We start from the raw sequence: 26,289 nt of genomic DNA on the forward strand, positions 1-26,289 counted from the left end.
AACGCAAAAATAGAGCTTCATGATTAACATGCTGTTTTATTTTAGCATTTGTAGAAGATTGCAAGGACCACTCGCAACTGTGCAGCAGAGTGAAAACGATGAACATATGTAAGGTGCCGCTGTACAAGAAACAGTGCTGCGCATCGTGTCGTTAGATCCGAGATATTGATTGTAAGTGACTCATTGTGAGGATTAGACAAGATGAGCGGTAATGAAGAGTGCGCGTGAGAGACAGAGAGTGTAAATCGTGATTAGTCGGACAATTACTTCGTAACATATATAAACGCACCCGGGATGCCTGTTGTTAGTAAATTACGTAATGCACGCGGAAGGAGCGTGTTCACTGTGGAATAAAATTGCACAGTATTAATTACGATGTCCGAGTCATAGAGTAAAAAAAGGGAATATCCAAGAAAGGAGTTGACCAAAACTACTTCGCTGTAATAGTTTCCTCGTCGTATCGTCGCGAAAGCCGGCTCACCTCCTCACCTCGAGCGTTCCTCGTGTAAGAAAGAAACCCGCCAATCTTAACAGTTTCTAATTAATTAAACCATAATTTTCTATAACGTATGTCACGCGTAGTTGGGCGCGATTCTCATAAATTGTGCGCGCTCATATTGCCCCTAGTTAAAAAAAGAAAAAGGAAGAAAAATGGAAATCCGGCATTTCGTCCAAAAAAGTTAAGAGCGTTATATATTGTTATAGAGTTCGATGAAAGAGAGAAAGGGGAGTAGAAATTTATTGCTACGTCCTGGGAAGATCGTTATTGCGACATACCGTTGAAATCGACACGTTATTAAATGTTGTCAATGTTGGTCGCACGGAAAATGGCTTTAACCGGAATATGATATTAAAATTTTAATAAAACGCTAAGTCTGGAAGGTTGGGAAGCGTACGTTATTTGTGTTCGCAAAGCACATTAAATACATTTCTTCTTTATGCTTATTTTTTATATCTATTTCCCACGTAAATATAATAATCGTCTTCATTTATTTCTGAAGCGAAAGAAAGTCATCCCTTTAAGACTGAAACGTTCTTCGGATATCATCATTCTTGGGCATTAATATAATGAGAGTTTCGTTACGTTCCAAAGAATCGTTTGATATTCCGTCATAATCAGGAAGAAATTATTCTTCGCGCTATATCTCTAAACATATTTATTAATATGTTATCTCTTCCTCTCTCCTTTATGTTTATAGATCCCGATATAAATTATTATGAAAATGTAAAATGTAAAGTTATTTAAGAATATAAGTTATCGATGAATTATTGTGCGCCTATAAGCGTCCCGTCGGGCGATCTTAAGCCAATAGATATCCAATAAGCAATAAAAAAAAAATACATAAGTATTGTAATATAATATTTTGTTAATAATCTCTGGCGAAAATTCGTGAACATGACCATTCCGTTGTTGGTTAAAGGGCCCGACACTTTACTTATGTGCCTCTAATCACTTCTCACTACCTAGATATTACTAGTAGTTACGAATATTCATTTGTCGCGTATTGTCACTCACTAGAACTCATCATAGAAATTCGATGTTTTCAATAAGAGGATATCTCGAACAGATATTGATTATACGTGAAATGTAACGAGGATTTGTCCTCCCCCTTATATATGATTGATCATATTAAACGTTTAATTACATCATAGGCGCTGCCGGAATTCTTCGTAGGAGACATGCACACCAGCGGGAATATTTTTAAAAGTCTATTAAAGTATATATATATATAAAATATCTCTAACTCCTATGATTATTGTATAGTCAGTATACATGGACGGCAGATCATTATATAAATGTGCGAATACATTCCGTTGCATTTCACCTCTACGGCGCGCGGCGCCTATGTGATTTATACATATGTCGGTATATGATTTGATAAGATTGTGAACAGATTTTCGCTATCAACGAATTTGCCTCGACACAGCTAAGCAGTTTGCCAAAACGAGCTGACATAAATGAAAAAGTAAATATAAATTAGAATATTATTAAAGACAAGAGATAAAAGGTATATTACGAGCTATCATAAATTATTGAGATGCACGCATATAAATACTTTATATGTTGGTACGGGAAAGATTACAAAAAATATAACATGAATATACTGGACGCATCAAAAGTCGAGATACTTCCCTCAGCCACGCATTCATTAACTGAGGAAAGATACGGCGCCTTTTAATGCATCCTATATATGATTACAGCTAGCAAATGCGATAATATGTAACTGCCATCGGCGCGTCATGTATACCACTGTGTTACATTTTAGTAAGTATTTAATCAATACTTACCTTGTAATAATACGACCGCGGTGTGTTACCGATCGATGCGGTAAGAAACAAGTTATTTTCCGGTTAATCAACGTGATAACACAATTCTTGAAAGGGAAATAAATTCCGACACGTACATTTTTGTATATATCACGATGTAGGTATGTAAAATGGCTCCACACTTAGTATTGTACGTAAGCATTACTGTTCATGATATCTATGTAAATATGTAACTGCCTAAATGCGAATAAAACAAGAGAATATATCACTGCACAATACCGCAGTTATTTTTCTTAAAGTTTATTTAGAATTTTAATTTCAAACTTCCTAATATACACATATCTAATTATAGAATTTGATTATTTAATTGCTAGAATGCGGGGTATGCCAACAAAGTATTCAGTAGACTCTTTTATTAACACTAGTAGAAGCGTTACTTGAGCGAAACGAACAATGATTACAGAAAAATATCTTTTAGTCTCTATTATATTTTGAAATATATCTTACACATTATTATGCATATAATTGATAATGTGTTATAGAATTATTGCTTTCATAATTGACCACTGTCTTAGGCGATATTTATTATATTTAAAAAACATAATAATGCACAATCGGACATGAACCTAAGTAATATAATATTATAAAATCAAAATATTATAACTAAAAAACTGTATAGCTTTCCAGAAAGAAGTAGAAGAATTACTTGTATAATAATTTTCTTTAAAAAAAATTTCTTTTATCACAGTCTCGACAGAAATAAAATATTAAATGAATACAAAACTCTACAGATTGATAGTTATAATATTACTCTTTTTTAGATATATATATTACTGATAAAACGATATGCAGAGTCATTATAAATGATTGCAATTGAAAATGACCAATAATGCAGTTGCTCGTTGATACCATTAAAACGTCAATTAATAAAAAACGATAGATATATCAAATGTGATGCTAAAACAGATTATTACAAGTTTGATACCTCTGTTTCCTTCCATTCGATCTATTAATTATAATTTTATCTCTCAACTCTACCTTTATACAAAAATATATAGTCAAACAGCTAGTAATCTGTGTTATTTGCCGTTGCTTAATTCGGCAAATTCATCAATATTACTCGTTTAGGGAATTAGTCAATCCCCAAGCTTGCATCACGTCCCCTTGACTCATGGGCCACAGCCTCTTTAGTAACATCCACCCGGTTTTTTGCGTGCTCAGCAAATACTGATTTTCGGGATCGTGCAGGTACGAGTAAGCGCCCATCACCAGACTCTGACATATCCTGGCGCATACGCTGATCTTGAGGGTCTTCTTCTCCACGTCGGTCAGCTTCTTGATCCTCTCGTAACCCTCCACGACGTGTCTACCCATTCCTACGTCGGCCGTTTGCAGGATCATGTAGCAGAGAACTATAGCTAGCTCGAAAACGCGACAAGTCCTGTGAGAGTCACCGAAATCGATCACGGCGGCAATATCCTTGCCGTCGGGGCTCACGATGATGTTGTGCTCATTCAGATCGCCGTGTATAACTGTTTGTTCCAGCTGATCCATGATCGGCAATACCTCCCGCTGGAAGCTGACGATCACGTCGTGCACCAGCTGCTTATCCAACGAGCTCTTAATCGCGTACGTGAACTGCTGTACTCGCGGCACCGAGGTCAACATCCACAGTGATTTGTGATCGTCGTAGGCGGGATGATTGAAGCCCGTGAGGATCTCGTCGATTCTGGCGGTGAAACTGCCAATCTTGCGCAACAATTCATCAGTTATTTTTACGTGATACAGCAGTTCACCGGGACGATAGACCAACAGTCTCACGGCATACTTCTCCATGGTATTCTCGCTCTTCAGAGTCTCCAGAGAAAAGTACGCGCCGTTCACGTTCTTGACCGGTAACGGGCAGCAGACGTCTCGCTGATTGAGGAAAATCATTAGCTCCGTCTGCGCCTCGATCACGTCGGTTTTGCGGGAGTCCAGGGAGTTGATCACCTTGAGGACATAGCCGGTCTTCTCCAGATTGATCGCGTGCGGATTCGCGGGCGGCCCGTCGCACACCACGTGGTAATTGCGGTCGTCGTAAGCGTTCAGTTCGCGCACGCTCGTCGCCCTCATGCCGTAGAGCCGCTCCAGCAGGGCGACCGCCGTTTCCTCGGTTACGGGCGGACGTATATGCTGGCCTGGGATAAGCAGCGTGTCGTTGTACTCCATGCCGTCGCGGTGCACGGCGCGCAAAAATAGCCGCGAGTTATTAAGGGGGAAGCCGGGTCGATGAAAAAGAGAAATGTATGTCCCCTGCACGGCGAAGAGAGAGAGAGAGAGAGAGCGAGAGGAAGGGCGTTTGAAACGGTGAGTAAAGCTGTGGCTGGAATATCTTCTTTGTTCCTCGGCTGATTAATTGTTAAACTGTACAGATATAAGCTACAGCTATAGAATTTTGTATGTTAGCGTGGGAGTGTGAGAACAATTTATCAATTGATTGGAGCAACGTCAGCGGGGTAAGAAGATAAATTGCAATTAATAAAAGTTATATCGAAGCCTGATATTGTTACGATTGCAAAGTGACAAGCCTGCTTAATATTCATCTCTTTACGAGCGGTAATTGGGATTGTATCGTTACTTCATTTCATTTAGAACATATTTTAATATTCGCGCACATACATATATGCACTTTAAATATAATTTTAGCATCAAGCAAATAAGGAACTTATTTAAAAGAAGTAATATACAACTTATTACGTATCTTTTTTACAAACTAAAATAAGAGAAAACATTTTTCCCGTGTGTAATTTGTGCAATAAAGACCACAATAATAAATTTTAAGTATTTTAAATAAAAACATGCATCTTTGTAAGTAATACACGCGATAACAAGCGAATATTCGCGGCCGCGGATATATATGTACTTATATCGACTTACCCGACTGAAGGACGTGTTTATTCGACCGAAGGAAGCGGCAAACTAAGTTCTCAGACGGACGGAGCAGCTCGCCGAGCTAGGCGAGCGATCGTGTGCGCAGCGAGCGTAGTCCACGCTCAATCATCGTTCAGCACAACTGGAGGGTACAAACGCGCAATGATATTTACATCAGTGGTAATTGAGCATACAACACGATGCAGCACGATACAGCGTATCGTGGTGACTAAATGACTCAGTCTTATCGAAGCTGATAAAACGGAGATAGCGTTTACGGACCCAGTTATTACCTCCGAGATTCATTGAACCGCGGGAGCTTACTCGCTTTGGAAAACACTGGTAGGGCCGACACGCGTTCTCTTTCGCCAAGGGATTGAGCGTAAGGATATACGCTTGTTAGATGAATTTCTTCATTAAATTCATTCGTATTTCTTACAACGCAATTTATATTTATATTTACAAATAAATTTTTTTATATATACAAGAGATATAAATCTTTCAAAATATGGTCACAGAAAGCTTTGTTGTGGGAGGATTTAAAATTGTTTTAGTCCTTTTTACGTTTTTCGTTACAACGAAATATATTACACTTGTAATAACTAAAGCAATTTTAAATTCCACGCACGCACATCTAAAAAATTTTTATATAAAACAAAGAGATTACTTATAATAAATACCTTTTCTGTAACTTTCCCTTATACAACATTCATCACAGTTTTTTTTTATATTTAGAATAAATTCATTCCTGTATTAATAGCTGAAAACAAGTATCGAATGTACATAAGGCCGGCGGTATTCTCTTCATTAACTTTATAATATGCAAAGCCTCTAGTATATATTTCTGTCTTTTTAATTCATGTATGAGTATTTCTGCATTTTCCTCAATGCCGGTTAAAGCTTCATTTATGAAGACATGTTCGATTATCTGTTTATATACAACATGATCTGGGCTGAACAACGCTGTTAAATCATTTAGGAAAAGTTTCTCCAGTACTAATGGTGGTAGCACAATAGTCTGGAAAAATAAAATTATAGTGTTATATACGTTTCAGGATTTATATATAACTATTCATATATATTGCGCAAATAAACGAACGGCTAACCTGTTGTTCTTTAATGAGATTTACTGCTTCTTCATGCATCGACAAGTCCTGGGAGCATAATCTTATATAAACGCTTTGTACAAAGCTAATGTGATCTTGCTCAACCTCCAAGAACCGCTTGAGGATCTGTATTATAAAAGCATTTAGAAAAATAATATTTAATTACTTATAATGAAAAAAGGAAATAATGTAATTCATTACAGTACCCCTTCAGACGTTAATAATCGAATGAGTTGTTCGTGCTCTTGTAATATCCTTTTTTCAAAATTAGCTGTATTTGTTTCTGTAAGCGCAGTTATCACTTTCATCATTTTTAAAACTGGATGATTATCTATTGTGATATGATCTGGCATATTAAATTTCGGCCATTGCGATATTAGTTTTTTTACTTCCTGATATTGCTCTAAATTATTGATTTGATTAAACCGTTTTTGAAATAATTTAAATCGATCTTCCTCTGTCGCACATTCAGCAATGGCGTGATTAAGAGGAAGAATGATTTCTTCTTGCGAAACTTCTTTGAATCTGATTTTATCCTTCTTATCATTATTTGCTTCCATGCTATCATCAGAAAAATCACCCCAATCATCTGTCCATTCTACGGCATCAATGTCATCTGAGATAGCCATTTTTAGATCTTCATCTGCTGTAGACTTTGATGGTAGAATATTATTAACATCGAAATATTCTACAGATTCTTGTTCTTCATTTATAGATTTCGAAGTTTTCACAGTCTCTTCAGAATGTACACGAGTACTACTTTGTCCTAGTTCTAACGCACTTAAATCTTTTATTTCCACTTGTTTCATACTAGTAACTTGCGCTCCACCGAGCAGATAACTTTGCCAATATTGTAACGCTTTAACAATATCACATTCTTCAGACTTTTGTGCTGCAACCATCATGATTTTCATTAAGTCTAATGGTTTGTACAAATATAACTTTTCACAATCAGTGTACAATTTCTTGTACAGCTCTAATGAATAGTAATAAAGCGCAGTTTGTATATATAATTCAATTTGCGATAAATCCATAAAGATTGCTTGAGCATCCAAGATGTGATTTCTATTTAAACTCAATAGATACGCCATACCAAGTAACCAATCGTCTGACATAGTGTGCTTTGCACATTCTAGAAGTACTGAAATTAATCAAATAATTCTCGTCATATAAATGTAATTCGTTTACGATTAATTTTTTGTTAAATACTTTTGAATAACACACAATACTTACAATGATTAATGTCACTTATTTCTAGCCCATAGCAAGAGGATTCACTCAGTATGGTTATTCTTAAAAGCGCTCGGCAACATTTTAATTTTGTGTTTTCTATTTCTGTCATAGAATACTTATTGTATCTTGTCTCATTAACGCTTATTCTACACAGTTCGTGTAAGGATTCATAATAGCACGGAAAACTTTGAAGATTGATATCTTCCTCGTTTTGTTCCATTTCAGATTCTTGTTGTGCACTAGTTTCTAAATCGTTTTTAAAATTAAGATTCAATCTAGATTTCCAAAAATTAGTATTACTAATGTTTCTAAGCAAGCTGAATGTAGATTCTTTCATGATATTAGCTGAACTTTTTACAATTCCTGTTGAAGTTTCCAACATTTTTGGAACAAACTCTTTTACTTCTATCTGCGGCTGTAAATTATATAATAATGTTAATTTTTTTATATCTCGCATTATAAGAAAAATATTAACATTAGTATTGCTCATTAAAATAAATTTCTTTTACCGTTGTCATAGCATCTGTAAAATCATCTTCACTTGTATCACTTTCTTCATCTTTTAAACTTTCAAATTCCGCAGAGGGCATCCACAGTTCCAAATTATTATGTAGCATTTGTATTTCTAACAAGTGCATGTGTTCTAAAGCATTACCCAATATATCACTAGGACCATTATTTATTGCAAACCATAGACACTTTTGCCTAACTTTTAGATCCTGATAATTATCACAACGCCCTAAATTTAAACAAATTTCCCAGGCAGGAAGATAATTGTTTTTTGCTAATTGCGAACATATCATAGCACATGTATTGTAATCTTCAGTCTGCGGAATAAAAAATATAATCATGATATACATATCTTTGTTTTAGTTTCAACAAAAAAAAAAGAAAAAAAAACTCTTGAAATTAGATCGTAAGAAATACATGTAGAAAATATAAATGTATCTCACCTCAAGTGCCTTTTTAGCTATTAGTTCTGAAATTTTTCCTTCGCGGAGTCTATTGTTATTTCCTTCAATTCGTAAATAAGTTGCTAACGTTAATAATCTCTGTCGATTTTTATAAGCATCTCTTTGGTTATTTAAACAGTGTTCGATCAAGGTTAATTTATCCACTGTTAATCTAACTTGAAGAGGTAATATATCAATATTGAATTCATTCAATATTTGGAGCGACTTGATAAGATCATATTCTTCTTTAATTTTCACGTTATCATCTTCGATAAGATCAAGGCAAGTTCTGGAACAATCATTTATATACGTTACGTTTCAGAACAAGTTATTATATATGATTATTATTATGTTAACGAGATACTTACTTAGCTAACTCCATATGTGGATCAGTAAGTGTCCTTGAACCATTAAAATATTCTTTGGACACTTCCAATATAAGGTCAACCGCTTTCTCATAGGATACTTTTAACAAAGATTTCTCATTTTTCTTGGTTTCTATTAAGGTAGCACAATTACGAATGGTACATTTAATTCTTGAAAGTAAACGGGCTGAAACACATATTTCGAAACAGGTTTCAACAGCAATACACGAAAAAATTAGCCCATGTATATCTAACATATCGTTTAATAATTGCGCCCATTCCCTTTCATCTGGAGGTAACAAACTGAAATAATAAAAACATTGTCTCTCATGTCTATTACGAAAATCATTTAAGGACGTTCACCGGTCCTTATACTAAAGAAAATCTATAGAAAATCGATAAGGACCGGTATACGGACTCGATAAGGACTCTAGTATAAGGACCGGTGAACGTCCTTAATCTTTATATAGATTATACATTTAGCACAACCTTTTATTCAAGCTTCTTGCCGTTTGGGTTAATAGTGATTTAGCAACATCAGGATCGTTTCTATTCTTTCGTATAAATTTTAACGTTGTTTTTACACCATATTTACTTAAAAGCCTAATGCAATCAAGTTCTCCTTCAAACTCCTCTAATAGAATGCATATTGCATTTGTCCTTTTCCCATCATCTTTTGATATCGAATCTAAGATATCTTTAGCTTTTTCATACATGTCGGGATCATCACAGGCATATACACAATCTAAAGCTAAGCTAGCAACATCATCTATCATTTCAATTATCTCAATGTCTTGCGTCTGTTTTAAATACTTGAAAAATTTAACTGGAAATGTCAAATCATCTTTGCTTAAGCAGATTAGATAATCGCTTAGTAAGCATTTCTGAAGATCTCACCCTAAAATTATAAACAATATCAATTGTATATTATTGTATATATGTATGTAATTTCAGCGATTTAAAATATAGCTATACATACCAATATTGATGCCTTCGTTTAATAAAAGGTAACAAAAGGCTCTTTATATTTTCAACAAAATTAATTTTATTTGATGTACTCATCAAAAGTTTTATCTTCTCCATGTTACTCAATTTCTCTAATTTATCTAATGACATATCCTCCAATGTACTGTGTAACCGAGATTGTCTAAAGTTTCCAATTCCAATAACAAATCTACCAGGCCATTAATATATGAGACTTTCCGATTTTAACTAATTGCAAAGCATTATCTACTAAAGAACTGTTCTTTTCAATTTCAAAAGCACGTGTCTTATACCATTTTTGTAATAAATCTGGTGTAAGTTGTGTATTTCTAAAAATAAATAACGATAATTAGACGATATAAATAATTAGATAATATAAATACTATACAGACAATAATGTAACAACAAAATTCTTACCTATATATTAACAATGAGGGATCCAATTCATACAATATTTCTGATCGATCGTCTAAATCAAATTTATTATTTCATTAAACTCATGTTTTTCTGACCAATCTTTTTGTCGTAATTCACGTTGATCTAACAAAAATAGTTGACCTTCTGAATCACATTCTGGTAGCAGTTTTTGATAATCCAACGTATTTAAAGTTTCTGGAAAAAAGCTGATAATTGCCAGCCAATGAGGCAACAAACTTTCTCCATAATAAGTAAACATAATTTCAACAGCTCGATAATCACTATCTTTGGCAAATCTGTAATTTAAAAATAATTCGTGACAAAATAAAAATACATAGTATTTTTCATTAATCGATAATAAATATGTAAGTATATTAATACCTAATTGCATTTTCAATAGGTGATAACCTTCGAAACTCCTCGTAAAATTCTTTTTTATATTGAGTGGCGACTCTAATATATTTCATACGTAAGCAATTTATCTAAATGATTTAGAAGCTTCCTCCGATACCTAATTAATTCTTTCTGAGCCTCAGATAAATTTTTTATGTCTAATTTTTTCAAGCATTTCATTAACTTTCTGCACCTATTAATATGATTTCCAAAATTAAATTAAATTACATTTCTTTATATACAATTTTTCCTTATAATATAATGCATGTGCATTTTGTAAGATGTTCTTACTTACCTGTCTTAAACTTACAGTGATTTCATCCAGTGCTTGCCAATCGTCCCTCTATATCAGGAGTTACAAATTTGTCATTGTCGCATATATCGATAGCTATTAAAGTTTCTAGATTTGCGCCTCTCAATCCGAAATTCAAAAGTTCCCTTGCAGCTTCCATAGTATCAGGGACACGTACAACACATTCATTTAAAACCCAAGATCTTTTGCTTATTTTGCTTAAATGTTCTGCAATGGCGTTCAATGATAATTCTGACTTTCTCCACTGCGTTTGATACACGAGATCTGTATCCAAATTATATGTGTTTGCTAAAGCTAAAGCTTCCTCGTATTCCTAAAACATCCATACAACTTCTCAGTTACTTGATATATTAAAGTTAACTAATAATTCAATAAAACTATTTATACATATACCTCAATGTCTATTTTTCTAGAATAGAGCTCTTCTGGAGTCGTGCTTTTCAAGCCCAAAATTCTATAAGTTCGATGCAATACTTTCAATTTCTTTCTCTTTGGTTGAAATCTTTCAATATCGGTTATTGAATACAACGTACTTTGTACCAAATTCGTGGTATAATTTAATATAGTAAGAGGTTCTAACTCATCATCGTCTTTCTCGCTTTCAGATGATGCTTCTTGATTATAAAATGAAAAAGATTTTTATTCTTTTACATACACTTAATAATTCATACATTTTTAATAAGATATCATAAATAAAATACAATTAGCTAATAATTACCATACCAGGATATTAATTGCAAGAGTAATAAACCATAAATATGCTACAAACCTGACAAATGACCATCGTTGGGTTCTCTACTTCGTTTTTTACTTGTAATAAAGGTTTCGCAATCTAAACATAAAAATCCTTTCTCTAAACCAAGCTCGCATACTTGTGGTTGTCCTGCTAGAAATTCTGGACTAACACCTAGCAGATTCTTTAAGTTCCATGTAGAACAGACCGAAGTGGAACCTGAATATCGAGCTATTATGATAGTCTTAAAAAAGAATATTATTTTAAAATAATAATTATTTTATAAAACATTAGTATTATTTGAAAGATGTTTAACTTATAGCATATATGTGTAAATGAGATAGATATGTTACCTGGTCAGACCACCAACCGATATCTATTGGATGAAACTCTGTAAACCCTGGTGGAAATTTTTTTAGACTTTGTATGTCCCAGAGGATTAGGTACGTTATATTCCGGTTGCTCAGGCAACTTCCATTTTTTCTGTAGTATTAAGTTTGGCAAACCCCATAGCGAGACTGAACCATCCGTATGCAAGCATACCAGAAACTCGCCATTTGGTGAAATTTTTATCGAAAATATAATCGACTCTGATTGAAAGCTAAAGATGGGAATCAAATTCCATATAGAAAACCGCGAATTGCTGGTAGCAGAATCTTCAAACGTAAATGATAATTTGCAGTATGGATAATCATTCAAAGAGTCGCCACGAAGTTAATCCAGACTCAGATGCAGTGGACTAAAACAATATATAAGTATATTACATTTGCAAGATTACATATCATGCATATAAATAATACTTATTAGATATATGTAGATATATTTACCGTCAATTTTTGTGTTATCATATTTCCAGCAACATAGAATAAGCTACGTTTTTCATCATACGCAACGACGTTAACACCGTTTTTGTAAAAATTGCCGAAAGAAAGTCATAATTTACACTGTAGCCACTTGTAGAAATGTGATAAGACCTGAGCAACCCGCCTATACGAAATTAAAATAAATTCGTAGGCCCATTTTTCATTTGTTGTCCTTGGCTTAAGGAACAACATAGACGCTATAGCGATCACCAGCTTCAAGAATATGGGGGACTTTGTGAAATCGTTTTTGGACTTATGTTAAAGATATTATTTCCCAATGCATTGTAAAAGGATGTATAGCCGCTACTAGACGCCAATACTAAGATCATTCCATTGGGACTCAGGCAAGCTTACGCCATTGAGGAAAGGCATCCTTTGGAGCTAGATAATACAAGCATTTCACATATAAAGCATGACTAAGAAAAATTAGATGTCTATCGAGAAATATTAACGGTACTGATAATATTAATGTGTCATTTACCAGATGCCTTTCCTACTATGGAGGAATATTCATCTTTGGCCTTTCGTATTTCAATGATATTCTCTTGTAAAATAGCAAGTACCCGACCATGATCGCCGACAGCAAATTTCCATGGTAGTGTAAGACTGACTTGCTGTAAGATGCTCTCAGGTAGGGAGTACCTATTGTTGAAGTACCTGAGAGCATTTTTTTATGGTACCAGTAGCTGGAAGGATAGCCGCATCGTTCTTGCATTTCTGAAATGTTGAACATTTTAGAAATACAGCTATGGTAATGCTCCTTTTTTTCAAGTAGCTTCCAACTCTAAAACTCCAACTCTACATAGCACAATTAACATCTAGACTTCGAACGGTAATATTCTTTAACCCTGAGATTTCCCGAACGCGTATCCTAAAATATCGAAGTCTCAGACTTACTATCAATTCCGGTTCCTGCTTGCGAACGAAATATTCCAATAGTTCGTACAGAATCGGCTCGTTTGACGTTTCGTCCACGTTGCTCATCTTGTCACCACGAACACGTACATAACCTAGCAAACTCGGAGATGCATGGAGATAGGTTAAAGAAAGCACTTTGGCACCTATCCCACTCCTCTCCGATTTCGATGAAATTAGGCTCATTCGACGTGTTTTTACTCAAAACGACCGAATCTGGCAGAAAAAAGCGTCGCTCTGTCCCGCGGAGAGTAGTGAGCTCTCCTTCAGATTTTACCTATATTGTTTTAAAAAATATTGTTGTGCAACTACTTTAAAAAAATAAAACCCAAGCGGTACATATCTTTGTGTTCCCATTCAAGGATCTTCTTATTCCAACCCAAGTGGTATATAGTAGCTTTAATTCTCTTTAACAAAGTTATAATATTACAAAGAATCATTTTAATCACAAAGAAATAAAAATATTTAATCAAAATAAAATAAATTTTTTTTGTAAAAAAACTTGGCGCTGCCAGACCTCGAAATTTAATAAAATACTAAAATTTTTAATTTATAAAAAAAACAATAAAAGTAGGGAATATACATAATTTAGGGAAGAATGCGACGGGAGTAAAAAAGCAGCGCCAAATTTTATTTAGTATTGTTATTTATATGCTTTGATAGGAATACTTTGAAAAAAAAAACAAAGATTATAAGAATTTGATTAACTTTGAATAATTATCATTGATGATGACAATTTGAAACAACGCAATTAAATCATTAAGATTCAAATCATTAAGATAAATCATAAGATAAATCATTAAGATTTCAAATTGTCATCAACAATAATTATTCAATTAAATCATTGTGATTTTTGTTTCATTTTTCTTAAAGTATTCCTATCAAAGCATACAATAATAGCACTAAAATAAAAATTTATAACATTTATGTACGTCTTTCTTCATTATAGTAACGACTTCCCTTTCCATAAGCGATGCAATACTTTTAACTGGTACTGTATACTTCCGCAGCTAAGGGATTAAATATATTTTTGTGCATAACATATATATTTATGTTATTATTATGTTAAAAATATTATATTTTATGGAATCGCTGCATAAAAATAAGTTATTATTAATAAACATCTGCAACTAATTTGTTTCAGGTAAAAAAATTCGCAGAAACTTATTTTCATCAAGATTCAGACACTTGTTAACCATTATAAACATGATAAAAATAAGGCATAAAGGAATCTTAAACAGTCCGTAGATACTTTTACAAAGCATTTTGGGAAAAATTAATCTCAAGTAACCAATTGATTCAATCAATCAAAAATACCAAATGTGATGCAAAACTCACAATTACCTACATAAATTTTCAATGTAATACAAATTTTATTTATCAATATCGTTTTTTAATAATTTTTTATTCATTTTTGATAATTTTCAATGCTTGTCAATATTTTTATAATATATATAGTATTTTATTAATAGTCTGGAAGCTATTGATAAAATCTTCGATGACTATTTATACATATAGTATTAGGTTTTATGTTGCTTGATATTTTTCGTAAAATATCTTTTGTTTCTTCTGTAAGAAAGAAATGATCGTTACACAAGTCCAGTTTTGTTATCAAAGAAACTTGCAAAAAATTATAGTTTTATCGAACGCATAAGATCATTAGCTGTAGGTAAGGGCCTGAGCAGAATAGCTGACTTATAATTTCAAGACAGTGTTTTATGCTTTAAATCTTTGTTTTTAGCAACGCACAATACTGTCTTGTGTCTCAAGTCTTAAACGAGTGTACAAAGTGTCAACATTGTAAGACTTGAGACATAAGACAGTATTGTGCGTTGCTAAAAACAAAGATTTAAAGCATAAAACACTGTCTTAAAATTATAAGTCAGCTATTCTGCTCAGGCCCTAACAAATACTAAGTCTACGTTACTATTGTGACTGTACAACTATCGTGATTATGTATAAAGTACATTTATAATGCAAATTTATAATGTAAAATTCTGCTGTAAATATCACATTCTTGCGTCAACAGTATAAATTATTCTCAAACGAGCACTGATAAGTAGGTATTAAAAGTACAACATGCAGAAAATGCAAATTTTAAAAGTAAAATATTCTTAACCATTATTAGCGTATACATAAGAATATTTAAGTCGCTTGTAAAATACTGCCTACACTGTTAAAAGGATGAAATTTAAACCAATACCTTATGTGTTAAATAACATTTTGTTATTCTTAACTACCGTGTATGTCGAGATTTATTACTTTAACACAAAACAGTATTATTTTGACTCGATTGGTTAATTTAGTTAAATTAACGACATATTGAGTAAGAGCAGTGGCGACCTATAGGAATTGTTAAAAATGATTCAAATTGAGTATAATTTGACACTACGAATTTAACAGTGTAGACAGCACACATGTCTAAAAGACGTCGTAAAGATGCTTTAAGACTTTTTTTTAGACACATATGTGTAAATGACTGTCCAGATGTCCAGCTTAAGCTTTAAAATTTTACAAAGACGTTAATGAGGCGAAGGCAAGTTTATATAAACGAATAATATATATATATATATACTATGTTTCAAGATATTTTCATGTGAATTTTAATTATTATTAAAATAAGATGTACATTTATTATTTATGTTTTTGTTAGTTATACGTGTTTGCATTACTTCCTTTGAATTGAATATTATTGCGATATCAAAGTTTTAACTATGATATACAATTTTATCCGTAATATATCGCACAAGACACTATAAAGTCGAATGTGATTCAATATATTTCGCCTCTAATTACACCTGCAATTCGGTTTTTGTATTATAATGTAACATACTATTTCTCGTATAGAAATGACAACGAGAGAGAGACAACAATATTTATAAAATAAATCCTTTGCCTTTAATATAATTACGAATCTATATATTACCTGATCACCTGATCACCTGATCACCTGATGATCACTTAAAAATCTTTAGACATATATATACTTCATATAGTTACTAATCGATATAAATTGTATCTTATATGCATTTTATGTGAATTATCACACATTATAAAATATGTTCCAAGCAGCCAAGTTCTCTCAGATGCAGCAATATATCAGCAAGTATTTTACATACTTCATCTCCGCCGACATATTTTTGCTTCTTTCCACTTCTCAAAAAGCCTAGACTAATTACGTCTTGTAGGAACACTTCTGATTTGAGATATCCCAATATTACCGGTAAAAACTGGATGCGACAATAAAACCGAAGAGAGCGCCTCTCCTAAAATCGTCCAATAGAGCGTTATATGAATATTTCTCAATGTCTTGAACGCCAGCGTCCAGCAAATACTCCATCAGCGCGTCGTGATAAGCCCGCATGATGTCGAAAAATTTCTCTCGTATCTCTTCATTCGAGCAACAGTTGTAGAGATACGTGGAGAGATCGACGACGGGCGTCGAATATGTAATAAGCGCGAAATCGATCAGCATCGCGCGATATCGTCCACCCTCATCCGCCTTGAAGAGAATGTTGTTCAATAGAAAGTCGCCGTGGCACATCGTGGCCAGAGGTTCAAGCGGCTTTATTATCTTCATCATCACTTCGTCAAACGCGTTCGTGAGGAAGGCTTCCATCCTGTCGCAGAAAGCTGCATCGTGGCCTTGTCTGCGGAGATATTCCAACGATCGCGTCGCCTTAACATTGAATAGAACTTCATACATGTTTCCTACTTTCACGTATCTAGACTCTTGCAGTCGCGCCACGACGTCGAAGAACTTTTCCCGCTGCAGTTCCTTCATGACGTACCCTTTACCGTGAAATCGTCCTAACTCGCGCATCGCCGCCAACGTGTACTCGAAAGGAGCGTTGTGCGGGTACGAGCAAGAATGATATCCTCGTTCGTTAACGTTCTCCAGGGCGATCACGAAATCGGTGGGCGACCGTTTTTCAGCGTAGTAACATCTTGCGTAAAAATGCCTCTCGTTCGGTTGGACGTACGTTCGATAGAACAGAATCTCGTTGTCAAATTGAAGATCGATGCGAGCTATGTTGATGAAGTTCTGCATGTTCATGGGTCTCTTTAGCACCATAGACAATTCTTCGTTCTGATCGTTTGCTTTATTCTTAAACTGCAGGCGTACGTAATACATGGTTGTCATTATAAAGTTGATAGATTTGGAGATATCGTATCGAGCTTTGTCAACGTCCAATCCAAGATTCTCGATGATCCTCGGCATCACCTGGTCGAGCCATCTCTGAGAATCTTCGACGTGGGAGTCGTGGGACATTTTCTTCGAATATGCGATTCGTGTAAATTAATGATAAAATTTGGATTGTTGATCTAGGAGAGTATTTGTTGCCTCGACAGCTCGAACAGTACTAACATGTAGTGGTTTCCCGTAAAAACTATTAATCGGTTTCCCAGATAACATGCATGTTGCATAAGACGTCGTAAAGATATCTTTAAGACAGCTAAGATATGATCTTAAATATCTTTACGACGTCTTATGCAACATGCATGCTATCTGGGTTGCTTTGCTAGATTTGCTTTTCTGCTGTCGCGTGCATACCTGACGCGAGGCACGATCGTATTTTTTGATGACCGGCTACCCTTAAGAAAAAATGCAGTCAAAACTGATAAAAAAACTGGGCACTAACTGGTGGTGGATAACTGATTATTGAAACTGATGACAGCACGATCAGTTTATTGAAACAAGTTACTGATAAAAGAAACAGTTATACTAGTTACTGATTTAAAAAACTGGGCATAACTGGTGAGATAACTGATTATTGTAACTGATGACAGCACGATCAGTATATTGAAACAGTTACTGATAAAAGGAACAGTTGTACCAGTTACTGTTAAAAGAACTGGTCAATATTGGTCCAGTTTTTATTCAGTTTTATATTGATCAGTAACTGATAGACCTTCCCTGTTGTTCGGTTGATCAATTGAATCCAATTGAACTTTCACCAGTTCTATAAACTTGCCTGAAGAACATAATCAGTATCTGACAAAACCGTTTAAAAAAAACTGAGGACCAGTCATTAGTTACTGATGGCAACACTCAGTGTCTAACCAGTTTTTTAGATTAATATAGAAACTGATTATTAAAATGGGGCGTCAACTGAAGAACATAATCAGCATCTGACAACCGTTAAAAAAACTAGGGACCAAATCATCAGTTACTAATGGCAACACTCAGTGTCTAACCAGTTTTTAGAGTACTGTAGAAACGATTATAAAACTGGGTGTCAACTGGAAGAATATAATCAGTATCTGACAAACCGTTAAAAAACTGAGGTCCAGTCATCAGTTACTGATGACAACACTCAGTGTCTAACCAGTATTGTAGAAACTGATTATAAAACTGGACGTCAACTGAAAAGCATTACCAGTAACTGACTCTCGTATTCGTCACTGATAGAACATCACAAGTACTGATTCAACTTCATCAGTTACTGGTGCAACTGCTCAGTTCTTTTTCTTAAGGGTAGTTTTGTCTATAATAAGCTAAAATCAATATAAGAGTGGGAGACTGACAATGCATATCCACAATGTTACAAAAATAATCGAGCCACATTTATCAATACAATATACAACTACAATGTCAAAAGATAGTGCACGTGCCTATTATCAGCTGTTCATATTCAATACTATGCACATATTCAAAATACTATGACAGGACTGTGGCGATGAAATCACGAGCATGCGTCAAATGCTTGAAATCGTCTCCGTAAAACGACTGACAAAACCATCGATTGAACCATCCATTTATTTTTTGACTGGTTTAAATCACAATTGCGTTAATATTTATCATTTTTTAGTTAAGTTTGCATTACTTCCTTTGAATTGAATATTATTGCGATATCGAAGTTTTTAACTATGATATACAATTTTATCCGTAATATATCGCACAAGACACTGTAAAGTCGATGTGATTCAATATATTTCGCCTCTAATTACACCTGAAATTCGGTCTTTGTATTATAATGTAACTACTGTTTCTCGTATAGAAATTGACAACGAGAGAGAGAGAGAGAGACAACAATATTATAAAATAAATCTTTTGCCTTTAATATAATTACGAATCTATATATTACCTGAATCACCTGATCACCTGATCACCTGATCACTTAAAAATCTTTCGACATATATACTTCATATTATAGTTACTAATCGATATAAATTGTATCTTATATGCATTTTATGTGAATTATCTCACATTATAAAATATGTTTCAAGCAGCCAAGATCTCTCAGATGCAGCAATATATCAGCAAGTATTTTACATACTTCGTCTCCGCCGACATATTTTTCCTTCTTTGCACTTCTCAAAAAATCTAGACTAATTATGTCTTGTACTAACGTTTCTGATTTGAGATATCCCAATATTGCCGGTAAAAAATGGGATGCGACAATAAAACCGAAGAGAGCGCCCCTCCTAAAATCGTCCAATAGAGCGTTATATGAATATTTCTTAATGTCTTGAACGCCAGCGTCCAGTAAATACTCCATCAGCGCGTCGTGATAAGCCCGCATGATGTCGAAAAATTTCTCTCGTATCTCTTCATTCGAGCAACAGTTGTAGAGATACGTGGAGAGATCGACGACGGGCGTCGAATATGTAATAAGCGCGAAATCGATCAGCATCGCGCGATATCGTCCACCCTCATCCGCCTTGAAGGGAATGTTGTTCAATAGAAAGTCGCCGTGGCACATCGTGGCCAGAGGTTCAAGCGGCTTTATTATCTTCATCATCACTTCGTCAAACGCGTTCGTGAGGAAGGGTTCCATCCTGTCGCAGAAAGCTACATCGTGGCCTTGTCTACAGAGATATTCCAACGATCGCGTCGCCTTAACATTGAATAGGACTTCATACACGTTTCCTACTTTCACGTATCTAGACTCTTGCAGTCGCGCCACGACGTCGAAGAACTTTTCCGCTGCAGTTCCTTCATGACGTACCCTTTACCGTGAAATCGTCCTAACTCGCGCATCGCCGCCAACGTGTACTCGAAAGGAGCGTTGTGCGGGTACGAGCAAGAATGATATCCTCGTTCGTTAACGTTCTCCAGGGCGATCACGAAATCGGTGGGCGACCGTTTTTCGGCGTAGTAACATCTTGCGTAAAAATGCCTCTCGTTCGGTTGGACGTACGTTCGATAGAACAGAATCTCGTTGTCAAATTGAAGATCGATGCGAGCTATGTAGATGAAGTTCTGCATGTTCATGGGTCTCTTTAGCACCATAGACAATTCCTCGTTCTGATCGTTTGCTTTATTCTTAAACTGCAGGCGTACGTAATACATGGTTGTCATTATAAAGTTGATAGATTTTGAGATTTCGTATCGAGCTTTGTCAACGTCCAATCCAAGATTCTCGATGATCCTCGGCATCACCTGGTCAAGCCATCTCTGAGAATCTTCGACGTGGGAGACGTGGGACATTTTCTTCGAATATGCGATTCGTGTAAATTAATGATAAAATTTGGATTGTTGATCTAGGAGAGTTTGTTGCCTCGACAGGTCGAACAGTACTAACATATATAGTGGTTTCCCGTAAAAACCATTAATCGGTTTGCTTTGCTAGATTTGCTTTTCTGCTGCCGCGTGCATACCTGACGCGAGGCACGATCGTATTTTTTGATGACCAGCTAGTTTTGTCTTATAAATAAGCATAAAATCAATATGAAGAGTGGGAGACTGACAATGCATATCACACAATGTTACAAAAATAATCGAGCCACATATATCAATACAATATAAAAATACAATGTCAAAAGGTAGTGCACGTGCCTATTATCAGCTGTTCATATTCAATACTATAATATGCACATATTCAAAATACTATGACGGACTGTGGCGATGATAGATGAAGTCACGAGCATGCGTCAAATCCTTGAAATCGTCTCCGTAAAACGACTGACAAAAACCATCGATTGAACCATCCATTTATTTTTTGACTGGTTTAAATCACAATTGCGTTAATATTTATCATTTTTTAGTTAACTGTTAATATGTCTATTTATGGTTTAGGAACACGTAGTGTAATGATAATTAACAATTAAATTAATATTATATATAAAATAATAATATTTTGCAGTATAATCATAGCAACTTATAAATCATTACCACAGAGCTAATTGATAGTAATCCGCACGTTTTTCTATTTTTTAAATAAAAACAACGATTGTTCCGTTCATAAACGGAAAACAACGAAATTCGTATATCTCTAGTGTTATATCAAATATAAATATCTTAATAATAATAATAATTTATATTCTCGTTTTAATGTAAAACCTGATGATATTACCATGGAAATAAATAAAACACGTATGTTACAAATTTTGGCAATAAAAAGACTTTCAAAGTAAAAGGATTATTTTCAACTCTCTTATTATATTTTACGTTCTAGAATGGTTTCAAAAAATAAAGTTTAAAAATAATGCATAAAACAAGATCTATGAATGCGCTTTATTCTAAACATTTACTAAAATAAGTACGAGTGTAATATAAAAAAATATTTATAATAAAAAGATATATGTATATACGTGCACACGTATTGTTATTCTAAATGTTCAATATTCAAGTTCGCGTTATCGTCTTCTATGCGCATAAAGCGTTTTACTGACAGTCAAAAAATGTTCATCAACAATCGATAATGTCCTTACACTTCAATTAATCTCAGACTTACTGAGCTGCACTTGATAATCACGAAAATTTATCTACAGCTAGCTATCTTCGATAAAATCGTTGATTTAAAATTTTTTTTATTTACTATTAAAGAATCTTTATTTAACCTTCTATTCTTTTTTTATTTAAAATTTCGTATATCAATATAAAATAGAAAAAAAGTAGTATCGAAAAAAGTCGATAATACTTTTTTTTTCTATTTTATATTAATACAAAATTTCGAATAGAAAAAGAATAGAAGGTCAAATAAAGATTTTTTTAATACCGAATATCCGATAAACCTCTCTAACTCAGACTTCTCCCTTAATCTCGAGCGCGAATATATAAATTTAAATACTATAATGTAGAAACATGAAACAACCGAAATTTAAAAATTAATCGATGAATTGATCAATAAATTAATAAATAAACAAAAAAATTTTAGTACAATCCGAATCGCGAACCGCGAATCGAACCGCGAGAATGAATGACGTGAGATCCAAAAGGGACGATAATTTCCGAAGCAATATTCACGCAAAAAGTATCAAGCAATAATCAATATAATGAATTTATCGTATTCTCGCGCATGTGACATTTGTCTTTATAAATTTTCACATATATCATGTATATTCATATAAACATCTCGTTATTTTATTGCAAAATGTTATTAAAATTACATTTAATACGATATATGAAATATGTGTCATCTCACATTATATTATGCATTTTAGTATAATTGATATAAAAACTATCAGTTTTGAGACATTTCTATATAAAGAAATTATTCTGTCCAACGACAGAATATTTATTGGATCTCATGTCATTTTATTTCATTTATTGATGAAAATAACTCAAGCTACTAGATGGATAGACTATAAAAGATTAGGATAAAATTGGCGCGTTATATATATGTATATATTAATAAAAATAAATATGCAATTAACAATCATTAATGTGATTGTTAATTTATATATAATAAGATTCTTCAGAAGAATATGTGAAACGTGAACTAAAATATCTTTTGATCTTTTTCACTCATCCGTGATACATGCATGTTAAATTTGTTTATACATTTTGCTTTCTTGCACCAATTTTTGTAATATTTAATCCTGGAGTAAAAGAAAAAGGAAAAAAATACATTTGTGAAAAAATACAAATTGTTGTAACTAACTTTTTTTTATATGTAATGCGGTTTGATTTATTTCATTTTATTGAACCTATTTATTCCTTATCTACAGATATTTCTCTTATTATTTTTTATTTCTTGAATTACATGCAAGCTATCCTCTATCTATTGCCTATCTATAGAAAATTATTATTATTATTGTATATCTAAAAAATATCTAGAAATATTTTTAAAACCTTATTACCCGAAAAATAAACGTCAAGGGAAAACTCAAGTGATGAGATCATATAAAAAAAATATTCTATTTTTTGTAAAATTTTATTTTTATTCTTTATCTCTTTCTATGTCTATTTTTCAATAATTATTTTAAAAACAAATTTGAAAATGTAATTAATTTAATAAATTTAGTTAATTGATGATAACGAATATAGATACTAATTGACAATAAAATATATATTTCAAAATTCCAATGAATCACCTATAGGGTACACTTGGCGGTTAGTGTACTATGCGATAAACATTAGACGCATCAAATAAATGATGCATCGACATAACGAGCTCTGTTGTGGACTCGATATGTGCTAATGCGAGAGCATTCTCGCGTAAGCACAATAAATTGATAAATGATAGAGTTCCAGGATTAATTATTTAACCTAGTCTGATTTATAGTCTATCCATTTCAGGGCAACGGATCTGTGACAAATCGCATATATCTGCATTATTAGATGGGAATAATACATAAATATACAATCTAATATTCACACAGATTCGTTACCCTATTATAAAAAAAAAATTCGTCACTCACCGACCGATGCGCAACGGGCGGAGTTATCAGCCACGTAGCTACGATGATACTGTAACATACAAACATAAGATTTAAATTAAAGAAGCGCTCAAAATAATCAACATTTCAAAAGATAATTCTTAATTCATTATATTGGCCTCTAAGTCATCTTTCAATAAAATATTTAGCAATACAATTATCTGTTTACCGAAAAAGATCTTTACAAGAATAAAATTTTAGATAATTTCTCTGTCTTTAATTACTTTTAACTTATCGAAATGTAACAATTCGAATAAATGGAAACGATTTATTAATTTTATGTAGCTAAGAGGTGATACTTACCCCAAGGTTGCTCCGCCGGTGCCCGATATCTCTCTCGGACCTTCTCTTCCTCTCAGGACGTCAGGTCTCTCCTCCTTCTCTTCTCACCGCACAGGACACTCGCGAGAAACACTCGCGGATAATAAATTACAATCGCCCGCGGACTAATTTTATCAATAAAATTCTTTTTCGCGCGATACTGTACGGCACACCCGTTTATAAAGCCCATGAGAAGAATATTCCGTCAAGTACGCCGTAATATTTTTCAAATAGGCTTTGAAAAAGTCTTTTAGTCCGAATACCTGTACGGCACTCCCGAAACAAACGCGACGAACCGGCTGCGGTTCGTTTGTTCAATTAAATCGGCGGACGGAGAATACGTTTAGCCCGTCTTTGGATTTTTATCCAAGCAGAACGAGAGTTTTGCTTGGGTAACATCCTCGGGGTACTGGGCCTTCCCACCTCGCCAAGGTCGTACCCATGGGGAAGGAAGTACTTTACTCTGTAGTATAAAAGCAGATAATATAAAATTAATTTATATAAATATGAGATATTTCCCAAAATATTATCACATTATCTAACACGGATTTTTCGTGAAAATTTGACAGAATCGCGACGTCGATTGCCTCGATTCGTTCCGAGTTCATCACCGCGTTACGTTAACGACGACGAAATGTTTGAAGATGTCGCGCGGTAACTTGGCGCGACACCACGCGAATCAAGTAGACGGCTAGTAAAGACACGCAGTTAATTAATCAAAAATACAATAAAAATTAAATATCGCACGCGCAGTACGGGATCGAGCACGATAAATCTCGCGAATGTAAAACTGCACTATTAATACCTTGCACAACGAGAAGTCGCGAGTCGTTAACTTACGCGGCACGAAATACACGAAAATATTAACGAACTGGTGTTGTATCACGGCGCGTGCTATTATTCGAATCACTCGATACGATTTCACGTTGTCACTCTTTTCCCCTTTCGAAAAAAATCGGAGATAGCATTACAATTCCGCCAGAGCGTTCAAAGCACGACACTTATTCGAGAGTCCAGATATATGGCGAGACCGCGAGACGAACGATTATCGCCCGCGAATGCACAACAAAACTGCAAATCACTCACAAATCACATAATCACAATTGCCGTACCTTCGCCTTGACGTCTCCGTCTCGAGCGATTCACACGACACATTCATATTCCGACACTGTCCGACAGACACTTGATCTTGATACTTACATTGCGAATTCTCGAGCGCGTAGTCGATTATTCCCGCAAAACGAGGAGCAGGAGTGCCAATCGCAGGAAAAAGCGCGTCCCGAAAAAAACACACAGCACCCACAGCTACAGCACGGCGCACGGAGCACTTCACAACTGTCCGAAATTTACCGGGAGAATGACCGAATGATTTCCGCAGGTAACGGTACTCCAAACATCGAAGAAAACAAGCGGCAAGGCCGCTCACCGACAAGAACAATCGATCGCACGCCGACTTCGAGAAGGTACGCCGTTTCTGCGTTCAACGGTCGCGCCTAGTATGGCGTCTGGTATGTCGCTGCCTACGCCGCGCCGCTGCGCCGCGCCGCGCCGGCGCGGGCGGCTCGGAGCGGCGGAACGTAATTGGTCAGATCCGGGGGCTCGACTCGCGAGCCAATCGCGTTCGATGTCTCTCCCTACTGTGCGGCGGCAACGGCGTACCGGCCGCGCGCGCAAGCAACGCTACGTAACGCGTTGAACGACGGTGTGGGACGTTGTCGGTCGTGTAATTCCTTTCTCGTGAACGAAAAGAAATTCGGTTACGGGGTGTTGCAAGCTGAATGTACGACGAATATTCCGTTCCTTCTTCGTGTTGACTGAAACGAGCGAGATGATGCCGTCGCTAGACGAAATGAACGTCGAATGCCGTGCTGGACGCCATACATATCACCCTGCCGGCTGTGATT

At 34.8% G+C, this 26,289-nt stretch overlaps 2 protein-coding genes and 3 pseudogenes across 5 annotated transcripts in view; 1 reads left to right on the plus strand and 4 right to left on the minus strand.

Moving 5' to 3' along the window:
• Nucleotides 1-2,544, plus strand: part of LOC139770763 (protein madd-4-like) — a 185,012-nt gene extending 182,468 nt beyond the window's left edge. For all 3 annotated transcript variants that reach the window (XM_071702932.1, XM_071702933.1, XM_071702934.1), the window contains one exon: nucleotides 46-2,544. In XM_071702932.1, the coding sequence (XP_071559033.1) occupies nucleotides 46-155 (110 nt within the window). In that variant the 3' untranslated portion in view covers nucleotides 156-2,544. The remainder of the gene's footprint in view (nucleotides 1-45) is intronic.
• Nucleotides 2,532-5,613, minus strand: LOC139770764 (hydroxylysine kinase-like). 2 transcript variants are annotated; one of them, XM_071702936.1, is made up of 3 exons: nucleotides 5,475-5,613; nucleotides 5,188-5,323; nucleotides 2,532-4,448 (listed from the first exon to the last, which is right to left on the minus strand). In XM_071702936.1, exon 3 carries the CDS (start codon nucleotides 4,381-4,383, stop codon nucleotides 3,385-3,387), a length of 999 nt encoding a protein of 332 aa, XP_071559037.1. In that variant the 5' UTR covers nucleotides 4,384-4,448; nucleotides 5,188-5,323; nucleotides 5,475-5,613; the 3' UTR covers nucleotides 2,532-3,384. The 2 variants fall into 2 exon arrangements, with proteins under 2 accessions (XP_071559037.1, XP_071559036.1); XM_071702935.1 differs by having other exon boundaries at nucleotides 2,532-4,674.
• LOC139770766 (NBAS subunit of NRZ tethering complex-like) lies at nucleotides 5,613-13,698 on the minus strand (annotated as a pseudogene).
• A 2,474-nt stretch (nucleotides 13,699-16,172) lies between these two features.
• Nucleotides 16,173-17,835, minus strand: LOC139770767 (uncharacterized; annotated as a pseudogene).
• Nucleotides 17,836-19,619: 1,784 nt separating this feature from the next.
• LOC139770708 (uncharacterized) lies at nucleotides 19,620-21,392 on the minus strand (annotated as a pseudogene).
• Nucleotides 21,393-26,289: the final 4,897 nt, after the last annotated feature.

The sequence above is a fragment of the Temnothorax nylanderi genome, unplaced genomic scaffold, assembly GCF_030848795.1.
Source record: "Temnothorax nylanderi isolate EJ_2023f unplaced genomic scaffold, tnyl_v1.0 TNYL_tig0032_pilon, whole genome shotgun sequence".
Classification (NCBI taxonomy): domain Eukaryota; kingdom Metazoa; phylum Arthropoda; class Insecta; order Hymenoptera; family Formicidae; genus Temnothorax; species Temnothorax nylanderi.

Excerpts from the sequence above, each read along its gene's own strand:
- LOC139770764 (XM_071702935.1), bottom strand. The coding sequence starts at position 4,479 with ATGGAGTACAACGACACGCTGCTTATCCCAGGCCAGCATATACGTCCG.